General features: G+C 45.6%; 1 protein-coding gene across 5 annotated transcripts in view; it reads right to left on the bottom strand.

Moving 5' to 3' along the window:
• EML1 (EMAP like 1) overlaps positions 1-21361 on the bottom strand; it is a 194813-nt gene that overhangs the window by 65654 nt on the left and 107798 nt on the right. For 4 of the 5 annotated variants that reach the window (XM_061159408.1, XM_061159407.1, XM_061159403.1 and 1 more), the window contains exon 2: positions 16582-16764. In XM_061159408.1, coding sequence (XP_061015391.1) covers positions 16582-16738 — 157 coding nt within the window. In that variant the 5' untranslated portion in view covers positions 16739-16764. Of the gene's footprint in view, positions 1-16581; positions 16765-17795; positions 17876-21361 lie in introns of those variants that run through there. The other variant, XM_061159406.1, reaches the window with a different exon arrangement.

Raw genomic sequence — 21361 nt, 5'->3', positions numbered from 1 at the left:
GGAAGGTGACAGACCAGTAAGAGGGGAGGGCTAGAATGACCCAGGTGGAATGGAGCAGAGGAGCAGGCAGCAGTGTGTGAACCTAGCTTAACAAAGACAGAGACACATAGGTCCGTAATAACGGGTAAGCCTGCGTAGACATCTATTTCCTAGCTCTGTCTGCTGAGAGACCCGGGGCCCAAGCCTTGGTTTCTAATCCCACTCTACAACAAAAGGAACCACGGACCCTTGGGGAAATGCCCAAAACTAGGGCTGGGACAGGGAATATCCAACAGGAGCCTGGAGCATCTTATGGCACCAGAAAGTAAGGAAGTACTCACAAAACCCACACTGATGGGGCAGTGCTGGATTATACCCCAAACTATCAAATAAACATCCACAGGTTCATACTGATACAAATACCTGGTGGAATAAACACACGAGGAGGGCACACCCACAGGCAGAAAAGTTCCAAATAATTTATGTGGATACTTTGTCCTTCAGACAGTGGAGCATATTCTCTGCCCCTGAAGTGTGGGCTGTGCACACTGACTTCCTCCTAAACACGCCGTGCGGAGATGCGACGAGGAGGAGAAACCGGACAAACACACGTCGGCCAGGTGACCGAGGTGGACACCACAGCGGCAAGTCACGCAGACAGCACACGCCCGTGGGAGGTGGGACGAGAGCAGCGCTGTACCTCTGTGGTCTTTCTCCCTAAGCCCGCCCCGAGTCTAATCAGGAAAAAGGCATCAGACAAACCCAAACTGAAGGACAGAACTCTGCACAACGGTCAAGGTTAAACAAGAACAGGGAAAACCTGAGAAACTGCCAGTCCAAGGAGCCTAAGGCGGCACGATGACTAAATATAATCCCAGATGGGATCCTGAGACCAAAAAAGGACCTAAGAGATAAACTAAGGATATCTGGATAAAGTATGCCCCTTGATTGATCATCATGTATCAATACCGTTCTGTCAGTGGTGACAAACATTCTAATGTAAAATCTTAACAATAGGTGAAACTGGGTGCGGGGGGAGGGTACAGAAACTCTGTACTCTGCAACTTTTCTGTAAATCTAAAACTATTCTAAAATTAAAAGTTTATTTTAGGGTGCTAGCAGAATTTATTTTGTTCATCCCCAAGTTAAATCTGCCTCAGAGGAGGCCCTTAAAAATACTACCAATGACAAAACCACCCAGAGTGCCAAAATTTCAATACACAGAAACTTTTCAGTCCTGAAAGCTGAGGGCCGGCCCACCTTCTTCTTTTTTTTTTAATTGTGAAAGAGCGTTTAAAAAGCCACAGTCAGGCCCCTCCGGCCACAGCACGACACCCTTCTCCACCCCCTCCAAGCTCTTTCTCTCCTCATTCTCTGAGCCCCTGCTCCAGCCAGGGGCCCTAGCCCAGTGCTTGGAGCAAATATTCCTCAACGAAAACACCACAGCTCCAAAACAGAGATTCTAAATCTTTCGTCACACACACAGTCTGCTCCCACGCTGATGTCCACTCTCTGCCAGGACAGAACCTTCTCCAGAAGCAATGCCATCCTCGCCTCATCTCCACCTCCTCTCTCTGCTTCACCTACCATTTCAGTCTCCACTTTGTCGGTCTTTTTAAAATATATGTACTGTGCTGGTGTCTTCCCTGAGATTCACGTTCACCCAGAACCTCAGACTGTGACCTTATTAGGAAATAGGATCTTTGAGGCCCTGCTGCCTGCTGCTGCTTAATCTCTCAGTTGTTTGATTCTTTTGTGACCCCATGGACTGTAGCCTGCCAGGCTCCTCTGTCCATGGGATTCTTCAGGCAAGGATACTGGAGTGGGTTGCCATTTCCTATTCCAGGGGATCTTCCCAACCCAGGGATCAAACCCACATCTCCTGCATTACATGCAGATTCTTTACCACTAGTACCACCTGGGAAACCCCAATACAATTGGTTAAGGTGAGGTCACACTGGATTTGGGTGGGCCCTAAATCCAATGACTCATGTCCTTATAAGAAGCCCACGTGTACATGTGTACATTCAATGGAATATTACTCAGCCATAAAAAAGAATGAAATCATGCCATCTGCAGCACCATGGACAGACCTAGAGATGATCATACTAAGTGAAGGAAGTCAGACGAGAATGACAAATGTCAGGTGATATCACTTAGATGAGGAATCTAAAATATGATACAAATGAACTTATCTACAAAACAGAAACAGGCCTACGGACATTGAGAACAGACTGGTAGTTGACAAAGGGTGGGGGGAGAGGGGGATGGAACGGGAGCCTGGGATCAGCAGATGCAAACCATTATGTATAGAATGGATAAGCAACAGGGTCCTACTGCATAGCACAGGAAACTGTATTCAACATCCTGTGACAAAGCATAGTGGAAAAAAAATATATATGAAAAAGAAAGTATATATAAAGAACTGAGTCACTTTGTTGTATAGCAGAGATTAAGACAACACTAAATCAACTACACTTCAGGAAGATCCATTAGGGGGAAAACAAAGACGCCCACGTGAAGGTGCATGAGGAGCTCGCCGCGTGAGACGGAGGCTGAGACTGCAATGACGCGCCCTCCAGGTGAGGCGGGCCAGTGGCCACAGAAGGCGGGCACCACGCATGGACCAGGCTCCCCTCGGAGCTTCCAGGAGGAACAACTCTGCCAGCACCCTGAGGTCAGCCCAGCGATACTCACTTCAGACATCTGGGCTCCAGAACTGTTAGGGAATCCACTTCTGTTTGTAGTCATTCGCTACAGAGGCCCTAGGGAGTGACTACAGCATGCATATCAGCCTGCCGGGCGTCTGACTTTCATTCCGCTATCACCGTCTCTCTGCAGGGGCTCCCCCAGCGCAACCCCTAAAACCGAGGGCTGGCCTCCCACTGCATGTGGCGGCTCTGTCCCGGCAAATCTCCTTTAAAACCCCCTGTCGTGACCCCTCATGGATGGTCTCCTCACACAGCCCGCTGCATCACGTGTCAGGTCATCAGAACCAACCACAGTGCAAAAGCTGAAGCCGTGATGGCAGCTCCGAGTGCCGGACATCAGACAGAGTAGTAACAACCTAAACTGCACCATCCCATCCAGTGGGAACCACGCGTGTGCTCCGGCTCCACTGCACACCCAGGCCTGGGGGAGGAGGAGAGGACACTGTCCCCCAACCCCCAGGCCCATGCGCCTCCGGGCCGCTCTCCATCATTTCACTCTTTTATAATCTCAGGGATCACAGCTCACTCTTCACCAGATTTTCTGTCTTCCTTTCTTTTTTAAATTATGCAAGTATGATCATACATTTACAGGAGACTTGGAATACAGAACAAAGTTACATATATATTCCACTATGAAAGTGAAAGTGAAAGTCGCCCAGTCGTGTCCAACTCTTTGCGATCCCATGGACTATACATGGAATTCTCCAGGCCAGAATACTGGAATAGGTAGCCTTTCCCTTCCCCAGAGTATCTTCCCAACCCAGGGATCAAACCCAGGTCTCCCGCATTGCAGATGGATTCTTTACCAGCTCAGCCACAAGGGAAGCCCAAGAATACTAGAGTGGGTAGCCCATCCCTTCTCCAGCAGATCTTCCCAACCCAGCAATCAAACTGGGGTCTCCTATATTGCAGGCGAATTCTTTACCAACTGAGCTATGAGGGAAGCCCATAGCTCCACTATATATTACAATTTTTTTTTAAGTAGATATGTCAAAATTTTTAGCTGGGGTTTCAATATCAAATTCTCAAAAATTAATAGGATGAATACACAGAAAAGTAGGAGGAGATAGTGGACCCGATGTGAGAACTGGACCATAAAGAGGAATACTGAGCACTGAAGAACTGGTGTCTTCAAACTGTGGTGCTGGAGAAGACTCTTGGAGTCCCTTGGGCAGCAGGGAGATCAAACCATTCAATCCTAAAGGAAATCAACCCTGAATATTCACTGGAAGGACTGAAGCTGAAACTCCAATACTCTGGCCACTTGATGCGAAGAGCTGACTCACTGGAAAAGACCCCAATGCTGGGAAAGATTGAGGGCAGGAGGAGAAGAAGGAGACAGGATGAGATGGTTGGATGGCATCACTGACTCAATGAACATGAGTTTGAGCAAACTCCAGGAGATAGTGAAGGACAGGGAAGCCTGGCGTGCTGCAGTCCGTGGGGTCGCAGAGAGGCGGACACGACCGAGCGACTGAACAACAATAGTAGACCTGAAAATCACCATGAAACAACTCAACATGATTAACATCTATACAATTTTCACACAGCAGTCAAATACAAATTCTATTCAAGTTCCCACAGACTATAAACTAGGAGACACTAGAACATATCCAGGGACATAAAACACAGTGCAAAAATCTCTTGGTCTAAAGGTACTAAAATCATACAGAGTTTGTTCTCTTATCACCATCCCCACCCGGTTTTCTTTTTCCCACCAGGTGCCCAGACTCGTCACTATCTGGGCCTCCTCCCTCCACCCACAACAAGCAAACCCACCTCACTCCCACCCCAAGCTTGTTTCTGTGAAGCAGAATCCCGTGGAGTTAAAATGCAGCTCACTGGGCCCCATTCAAGGTCCGGGGCGGGGCCTGTGACCCTGCATTTCTAACCAGCCTCCAGGCTGCTGCTGCTCTGGGGACCGCACTCTGAGCACCACCGGTCTGCGCCAACCTCCAGCCGGGGAGGGCCTCTCCTCGCCAGCCCGGCCAGCCCTAGTGGCCCCGGCTCTATGGCACACCAGTCTATATCTCGCAATTCAGTGCTTCGTTATAGGCTGCTGTTTCAGGCGGGCTAGTCTCACTTACACCCGGTTAGAGCGGGTGAGACATTCGTGCTGGGAGGGAGTGCCACCTAGATCCCCCTCCGTGTGCTTGAGGAGTGGGCTGGACTCCACAGCGGGCCCCATCACGTGCCCATGGGGCCGCGGGCTGGCACGTAACTGGACCCTAAAAGCAGAGAAGCTGCTGGGGCAGGAGCAGCTACACCCAGGGGGCGGGGCCACAGCCCACCTGGGGACAGGCCTGGAAGGAGTCAGGGGTACAGCCTCTGACCTCGCTCTCCCTCCCTCCAGAACCCACTGGGGATATTGCTGCTCAAACCCCACTGGAGCTGAGGGTAAGCAGCTGAAAGGTGTGGTCCATACAGCCCCTGGGGGCAGAGAGCTGGCTGGAGGAGGGTAAACAAAGGACGGGGCGGGGCTGATGGACGATGGCTGGGACCCTGCTCCTCTCCAGCATCTAAGCCAGGACATGCCTCCCACACACTTACATGCCCGCCAAGCCAGGCTGGGTGCCCCCTGGGCTCCCACAGCCCCCTGCCTTGTGCCACCTTCACACTGTCCATTCCCGTCCACCCCATCACCTGCGGGCTCCATGAAGGCAGCATCTGCTACGATGCTGACGTGGAAGGTGTTCCACGCGCATCTATTGATCAGACTGCACTAAATTTCAAGAACAAAGATCCTGCTTCCAAGAAAAGGGCTTGTGTGGCCCTTTCTGACTCTTTTTTTTGGCTGCGACACAAGGCTAGCAGGATCCCTAGTTCCCTGACCAGGGATCGAACCACACCCCCTGCAGTGGAAGTGCAGCATCTCAACCACTGGATTGCCGAGGAAATCCCCTCTGAGTCACTGTTTTTAATTTTTCCTTGAGTCATAATTTCAAAATTCAGTCTCATAATAATTGAGTGCTGTTCTTCTCCCCAAAAAGGAGATGGGATTTTTTAAAAGCCCATAAAAAGAACATCAATTGCATGCAGCAGGCCTTCTCAGAGGGCATAATAAACCTCACACATTAAACTGTAATAGAGCAGTATCAAAAGCGAACAGAATTGTTAAAGCTGTAATGAGAAATCATAAAAGAAAAACAGTGGCTATGGAGAGGAAAGCGGCTTCCCTGGTGGTTCAGATGGTAAAGAATCTGCCTGCAATGCAGGAGACTGGCTTTGATCCCTGGGTCGGGAAGATCCCCTGGAGAAGGGAATGGCTACCCACTCCGGTACTCTGGCCAGGAGAGTTTCATGGACAGAGGTCCCTGATGGGCTACAGTCCAAAGGGTCGTAAAGAGTCAGACATGACTAAGAGACTAACGTTTTTTTAGTGTGTGTGTGTGTGTGTGTGTGTGTGTGTGTGTGTGTGTGTGTAGAGGAGGGGAAAAGAAGGAAGGAGAGGGAATGGTGGTCACTGCTGCAGTGACATGAGGTTGGAAAGAGCCCGACTTTGACGAGATCCAATCACTGCTACATCCGTCGATACTGTGCTTGGCCTGTGTCACCACTGACTTCTTGAATAGCATCACAACGACACCAATATGTTTGCTAAATACCTATTTTGCACAGAACATCACATGAGATGTCTTTCATGTTTCCATATCTAAACATGATTAGCCACTCAAGGAAAAAATATTGCTGCCATAAAGAAAAGTTTTGAAGAAAAGCATTATTTCTTAAAGTCCAATCTGAACAGGTACCAGCCTGGATCACGAGAATGGCAGGACACAAGAGCAGCTATAATGAGTCATTTTCAGAAAAGTGATCTTGAAAACTGCAGAAGAGAAATAGCACCAGGGAAGGAAGATTCAAACACAATTTCCAGCTCATCGGGTGCTAAGATAAATGGATTGCTGGCTTCGAGATGACACTGAGATATGAGACATTCTTCTGGTTCAGGAAAGCTTTTTAAAAAATAATTATTTCCAGGTAGGGCAGTGGTAAAACATCCACCTGCCAATGCAGGAGACATAAGAGACCCAGGTTCGATCTCTGGGTTGGAAAGATCCCCTGGAGTAGGAAATGACAACCCACTCTGGTATTCTGGCCTGGGAAATCCCAAGGACAGAGGAGCCTGGTGGGCTACAGTCCATGGGACTGCAAAGAGTCAGACATGACTGAGCATGTACACACATATATATTTAATTGTTTTTAGAGGCAAAACATAGACAAACAGTCCCTTGGCTGCACCGAGATGATGAAATGCTCTAGTTTGGATACCACGGTGCAACCTAGCATCATCCTGAATGCTGTGTGAGAAGAACTAAATGCAGGATTTCAGTTATGATCAAAGCTGCCTGAGGCAGATGAAGGTCCAGTGAGTGTCCACTCTGTATCCTGCACACACAGGCAGGGGGCGAGGAAGACCCCCAGACAGTTCTCATCGCCCAAATAGCCACTCTTCTACTGGTGCCCAGGTTGAGCGGCGGGAGGAGAGGACAGAAGGAGATCAGGTCTGGGAGACAGGGGCCAGGGTGTGAGGTCCAGAGTGTCCCAAGTTGGCAGTGTGACTGCAGGCAAGACGCCCTGGGACCTGCTTCCCTAGTCCATACGGTAAAGACTTCACAAATGCTCGAAGGGTCATTCGTCCTGCTCTGAAATCTAGGACCCTGATTTTATGTGAGAAGAGTGCTCAGGAAAGAAACACCCGAGTTTCTATGTGACTTTACCATGCTGTGTAAGTTCTCTTAGACCCACTAACCCACTGGAAGTGAAGGAGAGGAGCCAGCAGGCTGAAGTGGACAGGCCCTGCAGCGAGCAGACGCAGTCACATACAGAGTGTTTACGACCTGTCTGCGTGCGTACTATTTCATATAAGCTCCCCACAAACTACCCTTGAGTCAACTTCCCTACAAAATGACTCCAGGCTGTGGGAACTGAAAATCTGTAACAAAGGTATTCAGAATCTCAGGTCTAAAGCACTCACAAGTATGCTTGAAATGAAAAAGTATTCATCATTCAAAATGGGAGGATTGGAATACCCAGACTTTCATGAAATACTATCTTTGACAATATATTTTCAAAACTATAGCTGATGTAAACACAGACTTTCCAAGTATAGGTAGTCAAATCTACTAATGTTTGTTATTATGATATTGTTATAATCTTATGATCAAGATACCCTTTTAACTGTTGTTGTTGTTGTTAAGTTATTAAGTCGTGTCCAACTCTTTGCAACCTCATGGACTGCAGCACGCCAGGCTCCTCTGTCCTCCACTATCTCCCAGCGTTTGCTCAAATTCATGTCTACTGAATGGGTGATGCTAACCATCTCATCCTTTGTTGCCCTCTTCTCTTCCCGCTCTCAGTTGTTCTAGCATCAGTGTCTTTTCCAGAGTCGGTTCTTCACATCAGGTGGCCAGTGTTGGAATTTCAGCTTCAGCATCAGTCCTTCCAATGAATATTCAGGACTGATTTCCTTTAGGATTGACTGGTTGGATCTCCTTGCAGTGCAAGGGACTCTCAAGAGTCTTCTCCAACACCACAGTTCAAAAGCATCAGTTCTTCGGTGCTCAGCTTTCTTTATGGTCCAACTCTCACATCTGTATGTGACTACTGGAAAAACCACAGCTTTGACTATATGGATCTTTGTCAGCAAAGTAATATCTCTGCTTTTTAATATGCTATCTAGGTTGGTCATAGCTTTCCTTCCAAGGAGCAAGCATCTTTTAATTTCATGGCTATAGTCACTCACCATCCACAGAGATTTTGGAGCCCCAAGAAAATGAAATCTATCACCCTTTTAATTTACATCACATTAACAACTCAATAAAAAACAATAACAACTTATCAAATGTGCAACATTTGATAAATCAAACATTCCATTAGGTTTCAAAATAAATTTAATTATGAAAACAATGACTATGTATGTGATTATATGTAGAAATTCAAAGTTTAACATAACTGACCATTATGAACCCAGAATTCCTAACTTTCTACTTCAAAATGGAAAAGATGTCTATATTTGGAAACAGAAAAGGTGACTTGCTTTTGCTAAATTGTAAGACAAAGTAGGTAATTACTCATGTGCTGGGTAAGAGCCTTATCACTAATTCCAAGCAATATTACAGATGCATTTATCCTTGGATCCAGCAATCCCACTTCCAGGAACCTATCCTAAAGATATACTGAGAAATAAAAATGCCATATGCACAAGGCCTGTTTGTAAAACAGGGATGGCATATGCCCATTTCTTTCTACTTTTATATGCATTTGAATGTATTCATAATACAAAGTTTAAAAACAATCTTTCTCAGTCTCTGAAAAACTGAATATATCTACCAAGTGCTCAGTCGCTCAACCGTGTCCAACTCCCTGCAGTCCCATGGACTGTAGCCCATCAGCCTCCTCTGTCTGCGGGATTCTCCAGGCAAGAATACTGGAGTGGGCTGCCATTTCCTCCTCCATATCTATCAAGTCTTTTCTACAAATCACTAATGAACGTCTATTTAAACTGGTAAAGGCAATTACAGAGGAAAATGGAAGAAACTATAGCATGTTCTGTCTAAAAGAAAGCACGTTATTTTCTGTAATTAACCAATTTGTAATGAGAAAGATAAGGAAAAAGCACAGTAGATGAGAGAGGGAAAAATTGCTAATTTTGGCTAACCAGGATAAAAAAACTAAGTTAAATATGCATTGATTTCATTCACTGCAAAGAACTTAAAATTTTTTGTTAGTTACATCTCTCTAATAAAATTTATAGTGAAAAGACTATAATACAATATTTTACACAATTATATGTTGAATATGATTTATTGTATTTGGGATACTTTGCAAATTAAACCTTGAAAAAAGAACTCTCATTTCAAGTCACATAGCTATTCATTTCTTAAATATCTGGTTTGATTTGAATAATGCTAATTTAAATAATACTACTAAGAGGCGTGTACATCCAAGCAACACGGATGACTGAAAGAACATAAGTGGAGCCAGGCCTACAGGGGTCAAGTTCCAGATTTTCCCAAACCAGATGGACAATTTGTGTGGGGCAAATTATCCAGTCTCCTAGAGGCTGCCTTCTCATCTGTAAAATGGGAACAATAATACCCACCTCAAAGGGCTGTGGAGAAGTGACATGAATTAATATATCCAAAATACCTACTGCAAAGGCCAACACCTACCCAGTCAACAAACGGTAGTCTCAGGTATTATAGTGAATATCAGGGTTAAGTGTTAATGTAGCAGAAGCTACTTAAGGATGACCTGCAGTTTGCTTTCAACAGTACTCGCAAAGACTAAGTTCTGAGACAAGGTTTTGATGTCCCAGATTAACAGAACTGTCTTGCTTGTCAGCGCCTCCAGCAGATGGTTTCTGCTTATAGTGATTTACTCTCTAATCAGTTGATTAATGGGACTATTAATATAAAGATCAGAAAAGTCTGAAAAAGGTGTATGCAGGTTTTTAAAAGTTAAGCTGTCAAATGACAGTCTGAACTGCCAAGCAAAATTTAAAATGAGAAATAAGAACTCTTGTTGGTTAATGTATAAAAAAACAGACAATCCTCTCATACAAGGGACAACTAGATTTCAACCTACATTTTACATTAAAATCCCATAACACTTCCCTAGAACTGAAATGGAAATTAGTCGTGCATGTCAGCAGTGGATCTATTATGAATTTAACTCCAAAGGACATTGCTTGTCTTCTTGAGAACACACGTGAGCAAGCTCCAGCCTCCAGACATTTGCTCTGAGCCCTGTTGCTGACCTTGTGCACTAAAGATCACCTTTGGCAGGAAGAAAGGAGTCATTTTTAAAGCATAAATTCCTTCTGCTTATTAAGGAGTGTACACCAAAGAACATTTAGTATAAAAGTATAAAAAGGAAAAAAAAAATCATCACCACATCACTCAGATGAAAAAAAAAAAAAAGATAACTCTTGGTACACTTCACTCTTCTTTGTGTAGATTTTGTCTGTTTAGTTGGAAAATACAACATATCCAGTTAGATATCCTGATTCTGCCTTTTAATATAATACACAAACATCTCCCATGCTGTTACCTAAAACAGAAGCATCTTTGAAGATTACAAAGCTTTCTCTCACATGAGGTGCCACAGTTTTCTGGTCATGTCCCTAGTGGTTGCTTTTGCTATTGTTTTCTTTTTTTTGCTATTGTTTTCTATACAATTTTTCTCTAATACTTGTATTCTGTAAGGAATTCCCTTATTCACATGCATTTTTCTATGTCTATACCCAGAAGAGCAGTATAATGGTGTCTGTTCACTGCATTCTGTGCCCCCAGTCCAACCACAATATTGAAAAAACTATCATATTAGCAAGAATTTTAAGAATATCGGCCTCTAGAAACTATTTGATTCTCCTCTCCCCACTTTATGATAACCCAAGCTCAGCATAATTAAAACATCCCAAATCTTCCCAGTCCCTTGGACAGCAAGGAGATTAAACCCATCAACCCTAAAGGAAATCAACCCTGAATGTTCATCGGAAGGGCTGATGTTAAAGCTGAAGCTCCAATATACTTTGGTCACCTGATGCAAAGGGCCAACTCACTGGAAAAGACCCTGATGCTGGGAAAGATTGAAGGCAGGAGAAGGGAGCGACAGAGGATGAGATGGTTGGATGGCATCACTGACTCAATGGACATGAGTTTGAACAAGCTCTGGGAGATAGTGAAGGACAGGGAAGCCTGGTGTGCTGCAGTCCATGGGGTCACAAAGAGTCAGACGCACCTTAGCAAATGCACAAGAACAACAAATCTTCCTAACTGAAAGTTTTTTTGTTGACTTGGCTACATTGGGTCTGAGTTGCAGCATTCAGGATCCTCCTTGTGTCCTGTGGGACCCTGGTTACAGTGTGCGGATATCTAGTTGTGGTGCATGGACTTTGGAGTGCCGGCTCAGTAATGAGGTGCGGTCTTAGTTGCTCTGTGGTATGTGGGATCTCAGTTCCCTGACCAGGATTCGAACCCATGTCCCTTGCATTGGAAAGTGAATTCTTAACCACTGGACCACCAGGGAAGGACCTTTGGAAGTTAATCCCACCTGAACAAAGCTGAGGTTCTCTACAGTTGAGATGCATGACATGACATGGGAACAAGTTCTTCATGTGTTTTATTTTTTTAAATAACATAAGCAAAGAAAAAGGAGGACAACAATCCTAAGACCGAGGGTTAAGAAGAGATGTTAAATTAGCACAAAACACCAGTCCTGGGGGTAGGGGAAGGTTACCAAGGAAAAGTAGAGCCTAAGACTCAGCTCTCCATTAAGCTATCTGTCCAGGGTTGGCTGCAGCTTTCCTTTGTCTCAGGAGGCCCTGGACTTGATCTGTTAGTGAGTTACTTTCACGAGACTGCAGTTCTCATTGGGGTATGAATTAAGTCACATGAAGAATGATAAAGTAAGTCAAAGCTTAGACGTCAGGATAAACTTTCTTCAAGTGAGTGAAGTACTGTCGTGAAAGAGGCTTCTCAGGTGGCTCAGTGGTAAAGAATCCGCCTGCCGATGCAGGAGACACAGGAGACCGGGGTTCGATCCCCGAGTCGGGAAGATCTCCTGGAGGAGGAAATGGCAACCCACCCCAGTGTTCTTGCCTGGAAAAGTCCATGGACAGAGGAGACTGGCGGGCTACTACAGTTCATGGGGTCGCAAAGAGTCAGACTTGATTGAGCGCATGCACACACACACACACACACACACACACACGAGTCAGACTTGATTGAGCGCGTACACACACACACACACACACACATACCCGTCATGAAAAGGATGAGTTATTATCCAGTCTCACTGGCAATACTGAGGCCAGTGAGTGGACGCTGCGGTCTGACGTTTTAGAATGGCTGTCCGACGGTCACGGCACTCACCACGCCCTTCTTCTGAGCTGAGCCCCACCAGAGGCTCCCTGTCTGACCAGGCGGCCTGTTTCTTTGTGGCCCAGTCATCCCCGTCACTGGGCAAACAGCTCAACACTGCGCACCAGAAGCTCAAGACACTGGGCCCTAAGCTTCTGACAACTCACCCTGGAGGGAAAATCGCTTAATATCTAAAAATCAGAACACCATGGGCCCAGTCTGTATGAGGGTGGCAAACCCAAAGAACAGCACGTGATAGTAATAACGTGGCCTTCAAAGACCCAAAGGAGATTTGTCTCAAAGCTGTCCTAAGCATCTCCCAACTAAGCCACAGCTGTGGCGTGCCAGCTCCAGGTAGGGGGATACTCGGCGTGAAAACACTGCAAGCTCTGAAAGAGAAGCAGCGACTCGGAGCTTCCGATGGGATCACTTCCGCTTCTCCCCTCCTCTCCCACCATCCTCTACGTGCATGTCAAAGACAGAACACCACAGACCGCTGCATTCAGGCCATGCCACTCATCAGCTCTCTTATGACCTTTTTTCTATTTCTTGGTGTGACTTAATCATGCTTTGGTTTATTTTCATTTTCGAAAAGAATGCTATAAAGAAACATCCAATCTAAGTATGAAAAACAACAAAAAAGAAGTTTCCAAAACTCAAACTTTACTCTTAATCAAGAAAAGAAAACTCCTGGGCAGGCCCCTTTATTTCCCCCTCCTTTTCTAAAAATAGAAGTTTTAGAAGCCTGAAGTTGTATATAAAGCAACGACTTCAAATGTACCCTTTAGGATACAGTAGTCATCAGATTTATTTTTGGAAAGCTGCGTAGGTCAAGAATACCTAGAATAACCTGGTTTCTATTTAAAATACCCTAATCGCTTTGTAATTTAGGAGAAAAAGATTATTTAAAGGGATTATTCACAATGTAGGCATCTCCCAATATGTATATCTCACATGGAGCTGGTGATAATTACCCTGAAGGACAGGGAAAAGAGATTGCTTTCCACAGACATGTGAAAATGTATCCAGGCCAGAGAAGAAATGAACAGATGCAACATCAAGATAGTACCCTCTCCTGACTCCAAGGAAAAGATGGCAACTGTGAAATGATTTCTTAAATCCCAACAAAATAAGAAAGTTAATTTTAAAGGGACATTTACATGCTGCAGACTTAAAAGGGCTTAACCAAAGGAATTTGACAGCCAAGATGAATTCCGTTTGCAAGAGTTAGCCATAAGGAAAAGCGGTTCTGGCCAAAGATGAGTAACGCATGTTGGCTGAAATCAGATGCCAGGGTTCTAACTAGCAGGAGAGAAGCTTTTATGAGGCATTTTATTTCTACAACTGTAAGAAGAGGGTCACTACAGAATTACTTAACACACAAATATTGCTTTCTATTTTGTTTCCAGGCACCACTGGGGAATGAAATGGTGATTTAAATGTGCCAGAAATCCACTATTTATAGGTATAGAACTCTGTCACAGGCTATGTTCTACTAGGAAAAAGAAAAAGGGATTTAAAGAAAAACCAGGAGGTTTTGCCTTACTAGGAGCTTATGAGCAAAGAAGGAGGGGAAGTTAGTAATAAGCTTCAGGTTCTAAGCATGTCAGGGAGGGGCCTGCCCTCTCTCGGCCCCTGATCAGAAGTGTTTGCTGTGCTGAACTGGACGACAGTGTAAGCTGAGGGCAGACAGACGAGAGTCCCTGAAAGTATCCAGGAGGCACGGCCTCCACAGGGGCCAAAGACTCATGTGTGGTTTTGGTTCTGCAAGCTCTCTCTATCCCAGAGTCTTAATAAACTGTTTTCCGGTCCACTGTGGACATCTCTTCCTTGACTCAACTGGCATTTACTGATCATCTACAACTGTGTATGCCTCGGCTACAATTCACCCAAGTTGGCTACAAGTCACCAACGTCGGCTACAATTCACCAATGTCGGTGACAAGTCACCAACGTCAGCTACTAGTCACTGAAGTCTACTGCAATTCACCAATGTCGGCCACAATTCACCAACGTCGGCCACAATTCACCGACGTCGGCCACAACTCACCAACACTGGCCACAAGTCACCAATGATGGTGAAGTCACCAACGTCAGCTACTAGTCACCAATGTCTACTGCAATTCACCAATGTTGGCTACAACTCACCACTGTTAGCTATAACTCACCAGTGTCAGCTATAATTCACCAACGTTGGCTGAAAACTCACCAACATTGGCTACAACTCACCAACGTTGGCCACAACTCACCAATGTTGGCTACAACTCACCAATGATGGTGACAAGTCACCAACGTCAGCTACAACTCACCAATGATGGTGACAAGTCACCAACGTCAGCTACTAGTCACCAATGTCTACTGCAATTCACCAATGTTGGCTGCAACTCACCAACATTGGCTACAAGTCACCAACATTGGCTACAAGTCACCAATGTCGACCACAACTCACCAATGTCGGCTATAACTCACCAATGTTGGCTACAACTCACCAATGTCGGCTACAATTCACCAACGTCGGCTATAACTCACCAATGTCGGCTACCAGTCACCAATGTCCAGCCAAAAGAAACCGTCACACTTCGTGGGATGATTTCAACAATCCTACGATTGCTTCACTATTGTTCTAAGCTTGGGTTCTCTGTCAATATTAAGAGAGCAACATATCTCCTGGAGCAAGAATCTGCCATGAGCCACCACGGGATCCTACAATCCCACTCCTGGGCATATGTCCAGAGAAAATGATAATTCAAAAAGATACATGCACCCCAGTGTCAGGAGCAGCACTATGTACAATAGGCAAGACAGTGAAGCAACCTAAATGTTCATCAACAGAGGAGTGTATAAAGAAGATGTGGCACATTATATACAATGGAGTATTACCCAGCCATAAAAAGGATGAAATAATGCCACTTGCAGCACCATGGATGAATCTAGAGATGATCATATGAAGTGAAGTAAGTCAGAAAGAGAAAGACCAATGCCACAGGCTATCACTTATATGTGGAATCAAAAAAAAAAAACACAAATGAATTTATTTACAAAACAGAAATAGACGCATAGACATAGAAAACAAACTTATGCATACTAAAGCGGAAAGGAGAGAAAGGGATAAATTAGGCGGTTGCGATCAACGTACACAACTTGTTGTTGTTCAGTTGTTAAGTCGTGTCCAACTCTTTGTGACCCCATGGACTGCAGCACACCAGGCTCCTCTGTACTCCACTATCTCCTGGAGTTTGCTCAAATTCATTTCCGTTGAGTTGGTGATGCTATCTAACCATCTCATCTGTATATAAAATAGATAACCGACAAGGACCTACTGTACATACAGTCAGAGAACTATACTCAATATTTTGTGACAACCCATAAGGGCTTCCCAGGTGATGTACCAGTAAAGCATCTGCCTGCCAAGGCAGGAGACCCAGGTTCTATCCCTGGGTCGGGAAGATCACCTGGAGAAGGAAATAGCAACCTGCTCCACTATCTGTGCCTGGAAAATTCCAGGACAGAGGAGCCTGGCTGGCTACAGTTCATGGGATCGCAAAGAGTCCGACGCAACTGGGCGACTGAGCACACACACACATAAAGGGAAAAGAGTCTGACACATGTGTATTTACACATGTATGGAAAAAGAATAGATACATGCATACATATATTCTTCCCAGGTGGCCCTAGTGGCAAAGAACCCGCCTGCCAACGCAGCAGACGGGGATTTGATCCCTGGGTCGGGAAGATTACTGTAGAAGGAAATGACAACCCACTCCAGTATTCTTCCCTGGAGAACCCCACAGACAGAGGAGCCTGGCGGGCTACAGTCCATGGGTCACAAGGAGTCGGACACAACTGAAGCAACTTCGCGCGCACGCATGTATGTGTGTAACTGAAGCACGTTGTTGTACACCTGGGACTACCACAATACTGTAAATCAACTGAACTTCGACGTTTTAGAAAAGAATACTTAAAATGAGAAAAAAGCAAAATGCACCACCGCCGAGCCCGCTGTTGCTCCCGTGCACCTGCAACGCACACCTTTGGTAGGTCCTTTCCTGTTGAGCACCGCCTGCTGCTCCTCGGTGATGTTCAGCCTCCGAACCACATCGGCGAGCGCCGACTTGAGCAGCTGGATGTCGTCCTCCTGCATCTGGACTCGCTGCTCCAGGGAGGCGATGCGGTCTGTCACCTCCATGCTGCTGGCAGCAGAAGCGCTGTCATCTGGACCAAGGAAAAAAGTCACAAATTAGTCTCAACTGCTGCCCAGGGAAATCAGACCAACAGACACACACCGGCACGTTGCTATCACACAGTAATATTTAAAAACTAGAGACCACGGCTTCCCTGGTGGCTCAGTCGGTAAAGAATCTGCCTGCAGTGCAGGAGACCCACCTGAGTGCAGGAGACCTGGCTTCAATCCTTGGGTCAGGAAGATCCCCTGGAGGAGGAAATGGCAACCCACTCCAATATTCTTGCCTGGAAAATCCCATGGACAGAGGAGCCTGGTGGGATACAGTCTATGGTGTCACGAAGAATCAGACACAACTGAGCAACTAAACCACCATCATCAGAGACCACGGCAGACTTGTGTGAAATCTTTCATTACAAGGGACTACAGTGCTTCATTCTGCTACTGTCTTTTCATTCTCTAGGTTTGTGCTTTTCATATTTTTAAAACTGTGGTTTTAATTGCCACGATATTTTTCTAGAGCCAGGCCATTTTCTTTGCATGGTATTAGAGAACCCTAGAAGTAGAGTGGATATCAGCATACGTCTAGTATAACTTCCCACACGTGGCGGAAATCTGCTGCCCAGCCTCTGGCTTTTGTTCCAATGATGCTACTGACAGGTCTGTGTGATGATCACAGGGCCACAGTACCCACCAGTCAAGACTTTAAAGGATCAGCTCATCTGACAAAGAGGCTTCCCAGGTGGCTCAGTGGTAAAGAATCTGCCTGCCAGGAGATGCAGGTTTGATCACTGGGTTGGGAAGATCCCCTTAGATGGAAATGAAAACTCACTCCAGTATTCTTGCCTGGGAAATCCCATGGACAGAGGAGCCTGGCAGGCTGCAGTCCATGCAGTCACAAAGAGTCAAACAACACAACTTAGCAACTAAACAACAACAGACCTGACAAAACCATCAGTTCAGTTCAGTCGCTCAGTCGCGTCTGACTCTTTGTGACCCCGTGGACTGCAACACGTGAGGCTTCCCTGTCCATCACCAACTTCTGGTGCTTGCTCAAACTCACGTCCATTGAGTCGGTGATGCCATCCAACCATCTCATCCTCTGTCACCCACTTCTCCTCCTGCCTTCAATCTTTCCCAGCATCAGGGTCCTTTCCAATGATTGGCTCTTCGCATCAGGTGCTCAAAGTATTGGAGCTTCAGCTTCAGCATCAGTTCTCCCAATGAATACTCAGAACTGATTTCCTTCACGATGGACTGGCTGGATCTCCTTGCAGTCCAAGGGACTCTCAAGAATCTTCTCCAACACCACAGTTCAAAAGCATCACACAGTTCAAAAGCATCAATTCTTCAGTGCTCAGCTTTCTTTATGGTCCAGCTCTCACATCCATACATAACTACTGGAAAAACCACAGCTTTGACTATATGGACCTTTGCCGGCAAAGTAACGTCTCTGCTTTTTAACATGCTGTCTAGGTTGGTCACAGCTTTTCTTCCAAGGAGCAAGCAACTTTTAATTTCATGGCTGCAGTCACCATCTGCAGTGATTTTGGAGCCCAAGAAAACAAAGTCTGTCAGTGTTTCCATTGTTTCCCATCTATTTGCTATGAAGTGATGGGACTGGATGCCATGATCTTAATTTTTTGATCGTTGAGTTTTAAGCCAGCTTTTTCACGCTCCTCTTTCACTTTCATCAAGAGGCTCTTCAGTTCCTCTTTGCTTTCTGTCGTAAGGGTGGTATCATCCGCACATCTGAGGTTATTGATATTTCTCCCGGCAATCTTGATTTCAGCTTGTGCTTCATTCAGCCCAGCATTTTGCATGATGTACTCTGCATATAAGTTAAATAAGCAGGGTGACAATATGCAGCCTTGACGACAGGAGTGCCCAAATCTGTTCGCAAACATACGCTTACAGCTAGAGTCATCATAGTTTTGTCTAGAATCGCTACCTCATAATTCCTTAGCAAGGTCCATCAGGGCCCTCCAACTCATCTTACACCCTTCTTCCCTTCTGTTTCTGAGTTCCAGTCAAACTATCCTTTCTGTCTTACTTTAAGGATTTGTATCTGCTGTTGCCTTTGCCTGAAACATTTCTCAATCAGGTTTTTTCATGACCAAGTTCTGTTCTTTCAGTCTCAATTCAAATGGGAGTTTTTCAGAGAATCTGGCTAATAACCTTCCCTAAAGTTGTTCTTTTCAGTCACATTCACCTTGTTTCTTTTCTTTTTTTCTGGACATGCCATGCCCTGGTGACTCAGCTGGTAAAGAATCCGAGACCCGGGTTTGATCCCTGGGTTGGGAAGATCCCCTGGAGAAGGGAAAGGCCACCCACTCCAGTATTCTGGCCTAGAGAATTTCATGGATGGTATAGTCCATGGGGGTTGCAAAGAGTCGGACACAACTGATTGACTTTCACTTTATGTACAGAGGAGCCTGGTGAGCTTCAGTCCACAGGGTCACAAAGAATGGGATATGAATGAAATGACTTAGCACACATGCCTGCAGTTTGCAGATGGTAGTTCCCCGATCAGGGATCAAACTTGCAGCCGAAGCATGCAATCTTTATCACTAGACCGCCGAGGAAGTCACATCCATCTTATTTCTTTCTTTCATAGCATCACCAAGAACTATAATCACCTTGCTTGTTTGCTTACTGTTTATGTCTCCTAACTCACATGTAAGCATCATGAATCTCTTCTGCTTCTGGGTATGACGACTTCTCTTGGACAGCACTCCCTGCAGAAAGGCACTGTTAAGCCTACAAATCATACAAATAACAGAAGAAGTACTGGAGCGTGGACACAAGCACACAGACTCCGGTGGGAGTTTGCACTCGCTTGGTGGAGGGCAGATGCGGAACTATAAAAAAACCCAAAACCCCCTTTTTCGTGATCTTTAGCCCCGGGCTAAGCAGTAAACACACAGGTGGGTGAGGACATATGTGGAAAAACCTGCAGTCTTTTTGTCCTTCAAAAATAAAAAAATGAAGTCTGAGAACTGTGAACACTGGAGAGAGTGGGGAAATCCCCAAATGAAAAAAGCTAGAGGTGGGGGGGAATCCCCAAACTCTGTCTCTTCATTTCTGACTGAGTATCATGATACCAAATGGCACTGAAAAATTCATTAGACATTTGGGTTTGATTAATAACGTGTTTTCTAAGCCATAAAAAAATCTGCTTATAAAAAGTGAAAGTGAAAGTCGCTCAGTGGTATCTGATTTTTTGCGACCTCATGGACTATACAGTCCATAGAAATCTTCAGGCCACAATACTGGAGTGAGTAGCCTTTCCCTTCTCCAGGGGATCTTCCCAACCCAGGAATCGAACCCAGGTCTCCCACATTGCAGGTAGATTCTTTGCCAACTGAGCTATCAGGGAAGCCCCCATTCTGCTTATAGAATCATATTTTTTGGGTTGTCCAAGTGGACGGCAGCTTTGAGGAGGGTGCCACATCCATCAGTGGGACCTGAACACACAGAATGTGCTGGCCAGCACAGTCCTGGACAGGAATGAGTCAGGCTCTATCGTTCAACCTTGTGTCTTATAATCAATATCATATAATCAAGCATGTAAGACAGGCAGCTATAAGATTATATAGCTGCTGCTCTATATTATCAACACTTATGATGCAAAACAGCATTCCAGTGGCCTGTCTGTGCTATGTGCATGCATGCATGCTAAGTCGCTTTAGTCGTGTCCAACTCTGTGTGACCCTATGGACTTCAGCCCGCCAGGCTCCTCTGTCCATGGAATTCTCCAGGCCAAAATACTGGAGTGGGTAGATGTTCCCTTCTCCAGGGGATCTTCCCAACCCGGGGATCGAACTCAGGTCTCCAGCACTACAGGTGGATTCTTTACCATCTGAGCCGCCAGGGAAGTCCAAGAACCTCCATATCTGCCTTCAAATACAAGTGATTAAAAACTTAAATGTCTGATCTGCTTGAGAGGACCTCCATTTGTGAGACTGGCTGAAGTTCTCCCCAGGCCATACAATCCCGGAGCTTATCAGACCCTGCCAGCTCCACCACTTCCGCCTGCTGTGGACTGTCTTCTGCTCCTGTGGGCAATGACCCTCGAGATCAGACCCGGGCTTCTTGGCAGCAGGGGCAGCTGCCTGAAGTTCTTAACCTTGCACACAGAAAAGGCCAGTGTTGTTCACACGACTTACCATGCCAGTTCAGCTGGGGCCAAGCGGATTAGCATAATGAGAAACAAAACCCCAAGCCCGGTTTAACCAACACAAACCGTTCCCAACCTCTGTGCATGGCACAGCACAGCATGGGCGAGCGCGTCTGAACTCCATCAAGGAAAACCTCATGAGATTGGGAATCCAGCCCAAATGAAACCTTCACAGGTTATTTATTTAAGTAATCTTCATTCCAAGGCCTCTAAAGTTCGTCTACAGAGGTCATTAAAATGGTGTTAACAAGAGGGCAGCTTGATCGGTTTTCAAAGTTTTCGCATTCCTTCAAGCATCACTGCACTTTGGGGTGTGTTAGGGGAAGCTTGGAAAAAGATAATATTCTCTGTATTATTACCTCCTGAGTTTTTAACTAGAACTACTGGCTGTGGCACTGCTCATTTCCTCAGGAAGACCTGGGGATCTATTTACACAGGGCGGGCAGGAT

Source organism: Dama dama, chromosome 13 (genome assembly GCF_033118175.1).
Source record: "Dama dama isolate Ldn47 chromosome 13, ASM3311817v1, whole genome shotgun sequence".
In the NCBI taxonomy this organism is placed as follows: Eukaryota; Metazoa; Chordata; class Mammalia; order Artiodactyla; family Cervidae; genus Dama; species Dama dama.
This window is presented reverse-complemented; position numbering and strand designations above follow the sequence as displayed.